This window comes from Bidens hawaiensis, unplaced genomic scaffold, assembly GCF_021521415.1.
Source record: "Bidens hawaiensis isolate Kalapana, Puna unplaced genomic scaffold, B.hawaiensis_p1.1 tig00006534_1, whole genome shotgun sequence".
In the NCBI taxonomy this organism is placed as follows: domain Eukaryota; kingdom Viridiplantae; phylum Streptophyta; class Magnoliopsida; order Asterales; family Asteraceae; genus Bidens; species Bidens hawaiensis.
In genome coordinates this window covers 578,394-584,678 of record NW_027491439.1, presented here as the reverse complement: position 1 = coordinate 584,678, position 6,285 = coordinate 578,394, and the positions used below count along the sequence as shown (strand labels likewise).

Genomic DNA, 6,285 nt, shown 5'->3' with positions numbered 1-6,285 from the left:
AATATGTAAACACTAAAATTATGACTTTATTACAATATACTTACTGTAAAAAAAATATTCAGATTGTTCATATTATTGTAGTTTTGAAATTGCCCGTTCGGTTTATGTCGGTTCGCCGTAACTAGTGGTTAAATGTCAAATCTTGCCCCCAAAGAGGTGTTGTTTTTTCCCTAAAATATTTTTATACATTTATATTAAATATTTTAAACAAATTTTTCTGGAAAAAAAATGTGGGTCTTACAGTTTTGAAACGTTTTAGTCTTAAAACCCGGCCCGTTCGGTTTTAAACGAGCAATACTTTAAAGTTTGTAAACGGGCCTGTTTGTAAATCCAACTCCCCTTAAACATTTCATAGTTTATATTTATCTCTATTTTTTAAATTATAAGCTTCTGTTTTAAAGGTTCGGTTTTATAATATTCGGAAGTTACGGTTTAACTTGATACCTTGTTCCAAAAATACCCTTTTTAAACAAAAGCCCACTTTTTGTCACCAGACCACTTAAGACCAGTTATGTTACATGAAAATAAGTTGTTTTTACATTCCATGGGTTTTAAAAACATACTCTTGGCTTTATTAATGCGAGTTTCGGCCCGTTTGGCTTCTAGTTCGATTTTTAATGCGAGTTTTCGCGAAAGACAGATTTAGGCCAGCTTATTATTTTTCAAAATATCATTTTTAAAACTGTACAATAATGTCATAATCTTATTTAGGTTTACGGGCTTATGTCTTAGTTAAACGAGTTATAAAATACGGGTTTTATAACGGTTTTTAATATACGGTTGATGTTACTTTCCGGGGCTGAACTTGTGCAGCTTATTGGGCTTATTTTTACTGTTTTTAAACTTATGGAAATTATGTTAAAATTTAAAAGTTAAGATGGTCACTTGTTTGTGCGGTTTTCAAACTAGTTTATCTATTAAACGAGTTACCGAACGGTTTTATTGTTAGCTTTTGGGTTTGGTTATTTGTCCGTTTAATGACAAAAATCAAATACTTTTAAACTTCTGGAACCTGTGCTAACAGTTCAGAAGTTACAAATCGCATTTTTGCTCGGTTTTTGAACTAGTTTGACTTTAAACGAATAACCGAATGGCCATTATTTTGGCCATGGTTTTGGGACTGCATGACGCGCGATTTTTAAGGTTCCAGACCAGTTATAGATTCTGCATATTCCGGTTATTATGTAAACAAAGTTTTAAGGTTCGGTTTCTTGGCCCGTTTTGTTTAAAAACAAGGTTTTTGTTTATAATTTCTAATTTATTCAGAAATTTACTCTCCTATTGCTCTGAATCTGATTTATTAATCTGTTTATTGACATTGTTTAGATAAATTTAAATCAAGGTTATTTTCTTATTTGTTCACGGTTTAACATGCGGGTTTAACATAGAGCCAAAACTTAGAATAATATACAAACAGAAACGAATATTGGCTGTGGTGGTACCTGGTGCGTGTTAGGGTTTCACGAGTAACCAGATTCCTTGCTTCTGGACTGATTCCACCAGCAAGACAGCGAGACACACGGAAGAATATGGCTGCTGTGAGCGACCAGAATATTAGCAACAATCGAATGGGGTTCAGAATCGGAATAGAATAATAATAGAACACTGGATTACCAGATTATGGATGTTTCTTGGCTGGTTCAGAATCTTCAGCAGAGAGTCATAGAGAGAAGCAGATAACAGATAGTTTACTTAAAGATGTTGTGAGAATAAAGATGATAACATTGATTTAAATTGAGAAGAGGGAAAGATTTGATCAGAGAATTTCTTGGATACTGAAGGCATGCACAGGCTCTGATTGGGGAAGAGAATTGGTGGTTAGCAGATTTAATGGGGGTAGAGATGGTTAGCAGATTTAATTGGGCTGTAGGAGATTTGTTTTGATTTTTGGTATATAATATCTTTTGTTATTATTATTATTATTATACATAAAATGTTCTAGATAATTAACAATGGGGCTAGTCTTTGTATAAAAATCATGGGTAATATATTGTAGGTGATTGTATTACAAATCACGATTATCGTTTATCGGTTTTTGTTTCATTTTATTCGGTCACCGGACATAACATAGAATGTCGTTTGGTGTTTGAGTTATATGTTTTGGATAACCAGTATGATTCAATAATTCTTGGAATGTTTCTTAAAACTTTCGAGTTATCGGGCTCGGGTTCGTTTCGGTTAAACTAGTGCTTGTTCGTTTTGTTTTTATTTGGCCAAGCCTATCGACATACGGTTCGGTTCGACCAAAACTATGTTCGGTATCTATATTAAAAAAAATTAGCCTTATATTTGGGGTTGTCACAGTCTCACATGGTTATAAGAAATTTCGTCCTCGAAATTTGCTTAAGGTGTGGTTCTCATACTCTAATGGTTCCATTCCTTAGCTAACTAACTAACACGATGCTAATCTCAACATGTAAACACATAGCACGTATCACATTTGCAATCTAAGTACACAATTACCTTTTTAGACATAAGGGCTTAGATCATGCAACATTCTTTTATGGTTCAGGGTCATCTATCACATATGCATCTTCGTAAATTTTACGTTGGTCCAAAAATAGATGCGGGTATTTTTGTTTTGCATCTTCCTCCACCTCCCATGTAAACTCGGGTTCTCTCTTCGAATTCCACCTAATTTTTACTATCGGGATTTGACGTCTCCTAAGCTTCTTCACTTGCCTATCCACCACTTCAAGTGGTTCTTCAACGAATTTCAACTTCTCATCAAGTTTGATTTCCTCATGCGGTATGAATAACGATTCGTTGGCTACGCATTTTCTTAAATTGGACACATGAAATGTGTCGTGGATATTACCCAGTTCCAGTGGCAATTTAAGTATTGATCCATTTCCTTATATCTATGAAGATATAAACTGAAATCAAATAAGTGTAAACCGATAAACAGAAATCATACCGTAAGGTCTGGTTAGACCTAAGTTACCATAAGTATTGATCCTTTTGCAATCCTTATAAAACTGAATTAAAGAATTTTGAATCCATAAGTATTGATCCTTCAGTGATCCTCAGAATCTAATTTAAGATACCTGATGCAAATAACTATTATCTGGAATTAAACCAAATAAATCGGGAATAAGCCCACAAAATAAACTGGGTACAAGCCCATAAAATAAATTGGGGACAAACCCAACAAACTGGGGACAAGCCCATAAAATAAACTGGGGACAAGCCCAACAAAATGGGGACAAGCCCATAAAATAAACTTGGGACAAGCCCAACAAACCGGGGACAAGCCCATAAAATAAACTAGGGACAAGCCCGTGCAACTGGGGACAAGCCCATGTAATCTGGGGACAAGCCCGTGAACTGGTGTTAAACTGGGGACAAGCCCAAATACTGGGGACAAGCCCAAACTGGGGACTGGCCCAAAGATACGGATGTCAATTGGGGACTCGCCCAAATCGAGATTTAGCCCAAACGTGAGATAACGTGAAAACGTTATAAACTGGTAGTATGGTACGTCTACCATAAATCGTAGGATCCTCCATACAGCCGAAGACAACGAAATTGTCAGCCACTAAGCATGTACTGGTCCCGCTGCCCTGAACTATACGTTGGATAGCGTGCGCAACTGGCAATCGTGAGAAAGGTGAAAACCTTTAAACCGTAGGGGATATGACAATCGGGGGTCATATCCAATCGTGGGCAAGACCAAGGGAAATAGCAATGTACCTTAAGCGTGAGGGAGAGGTGGCCAACCTCTTAGACATAGATCCTCTTGTTGAAATCTGCATTATTACTTAAAAACTTGGAAAGACAAATATTAAGAATACATTATCCTTAAAATAACAAGAATATGAAATGAATAAGTGATCAGATAAATATTACCAATTTTAGGATCCTTGATCCTAGATGGATGCTTGATTTTTGAAGGATACTAAATCCTGACTAGAAAAAATACTTTTTGAGATGGATAGCATTCCATGCTCTGGGTAACCTGTTGCCTTCCATAGTTAGCAAGTGATATGCCCCCTTCCCAACTTCTGACTCGATCAAGTAGGGACCTTCCAATTTGGGTGCTAACTTTCCATCTGCTAGATTAGTTGTGTTTTGGAAGGCTTTCCTCAAGACTAGATCTCCTTCCTGAAATCTTCTGATCCTTGTATTCTTGTTGTATGCCCCAGCTACCCTTTGTTGATAAGCTACCATTATGATCTTGGCTTGGTCTCTAAGTTCTTCTACAGTATCCAAGTCTTCAAGATGGATTTCTTCATTGGCTTCAGGATCACGGATGCTTGTTCTTGCCGTAAGAACCACCATTTCTGTGGGAATTACTTGGCTCAACATGAATCAGCTTGTGCTTTTGCTTGCCAGCTATGTTATAAATAATTGCGACATAACTTTAAATGTATGAAATAAAAAACGGGGGTATAAAATATTACAATAGATTGTAAGATTTGGGAAAACGCAAGCATATAAGGTTCGGTTTAGTTAAAGTTGGTTAATGAAAACACATTAACCGTAACCATACCAAACAATTGTTAATCAAATTCACTTATCAATAATTGTCGGTTTTGTTCGGTTATGGTTAATTTCAGTTAACTATTTCGTTTATGGTTCCGTTTTTGCTCACCCTTGTCCAACCATTGCCACAGTCGTATATAACCAACAAGAAGGATTTGGAACTACCCACTAGCGGCCTAGCGGGACTCAGAATTAGTAATATATGGGGTGGGCCGGTCTTCCTACCGTTCATGCACCCATTTCTACACCTTCGGGAAAACGGAATACCAAACGGAATACCAAACTAAAGACATCAAATAACTTAACGAGACTTTTTAAATTTAGGAAGTGCGTTAGCTAAGAAAATCTACATTAAAAAAAGTATCACCACTCTTAATATTATATTTTATTTTCACGGCTTACACCAATGTTGTTGAAACCGGACCGGACCGGCCGGTCGAACCGGTCCGACCGGGATTCGGTCCACCGATCGGCCGGTTCACATAGTTCGCTCGGCTGACAGGGAACCGGCCGGTCCGAACCGGGAAACCGGACCGGTTGAACCGGTTTTCTAAGGAAAAAAAATATTTTTTTTTGAAAAAATCATTTTTTAAGCTTGATCCGTCATTTTTTGACCAAATTTGTTCGGCCGGTCCGACCAGTTCAACCGGTTGAACCGGTGAACCGGTAGGCCGTCCGGTTCGGTGTCCGGTCCGGTTATGAAAACATTGGCTTACACCAAAAGAAGTTTTGAGGTTGAGGGTCCATCCCAGTTGTCCTCATATAATAAGGGATGTGTTATTCATACACCCTTTATAGGATGTATATAGAGATAATATGTGTGTTAAGAGGGTGTGTGAATATCCAAAAAGGATGTATGAATAACCATTGCCTATAATAATAATGGGTATGTTGGACTCACTTGTCTTGTCACCATATAATAATGGGTACGTGGTCTAATGCAAGCAGAATAAACGTGTGACAAAGCATTACCTTTATCATTGAAATTCTGATTTACCAACGCCTATATATTTACCAAGCTCTAACTTATTATTACACCACACTGATCAAAATATCTTATATGATGAAGTCAACATTACTCTCGTATGCTGTTTTCATTGTCTTCATCATCACTACCCAATCAATCCCCTCAGCCTCTCAAGATGCGTTATACGACGTTAACGGGAAAAAGGTGTTAAATAATGTTCCATACTACCTTGGTCCAGTGATCTGGGCTAAGGGTGGCGGAATCAAGTTAATCGACACAAAGTACAATAAGAAAATTTGCCCGTCATATGTAGTCCAGGACCCCGACGAGGTTAACAAAGGTGGCCAGTTCATCTTTACTCTCCTCGCCAAACAAAAGTATGTCCTAACAACATACCCTTTTGGTATAGACTCGGAATCACCCACGGGTACATGTGACGCGTCAACATTTTGGAAGATTTCTGATCCTGAAGCGAAGGCGCTGTCTAACTTGATTACGACTGGCGGCTCATTTGAAACGGCTCTTTCGTGTTTTCGGGTTGTGGATTATCCTAAGCCAACAATTCCAAAGGTGCATAGCTACATGCTTCAACTTTGTCCCTCAGTTTGTGGTGCAGGTCCTCGCACTTGCTTTAACATAAGCCTTTACCAAGATAAAGGGGTCAGATATCTTGCTTCAAGTGGTAGTACTCCTTTTGAGTTTGTGTTTCAAAAGGCCAAGTAACTCGATCGAGTTTGTATGAAGATCCATAATCAGGAACGTAATAATAAAGAACGTGTATGAATGCATGTATGGATTTTATTCCAATGAATCTCGTTCCGAAAAAAAATATA

At 37.6% G+C, this 6,285-nt stretch overlaps 1 protein-coding gene across 1 annotated transcript; it reads left to right on the top strand.

The window, feature by feature from the left end:
• The first annotated feature begins 5,476 nt into the window (after positions 1-5,476).
• On the top strand, positions 5,477-6,285 carry LOC143632756 (kunitz-type trypsin inhibitor KTI1-like). Its single transcript, XM_077101184.1, has one exon. The coding sequence runs from the start codon at positions 5,546-5,548 to the stop codon at positions 6,173-6,175; it is 630 nt and encodes a 209-aa protein (XP_076957299.1). The 5' UTR covers positions 5,477-5,545; the 3' UTR covers positions 6,176-6,285.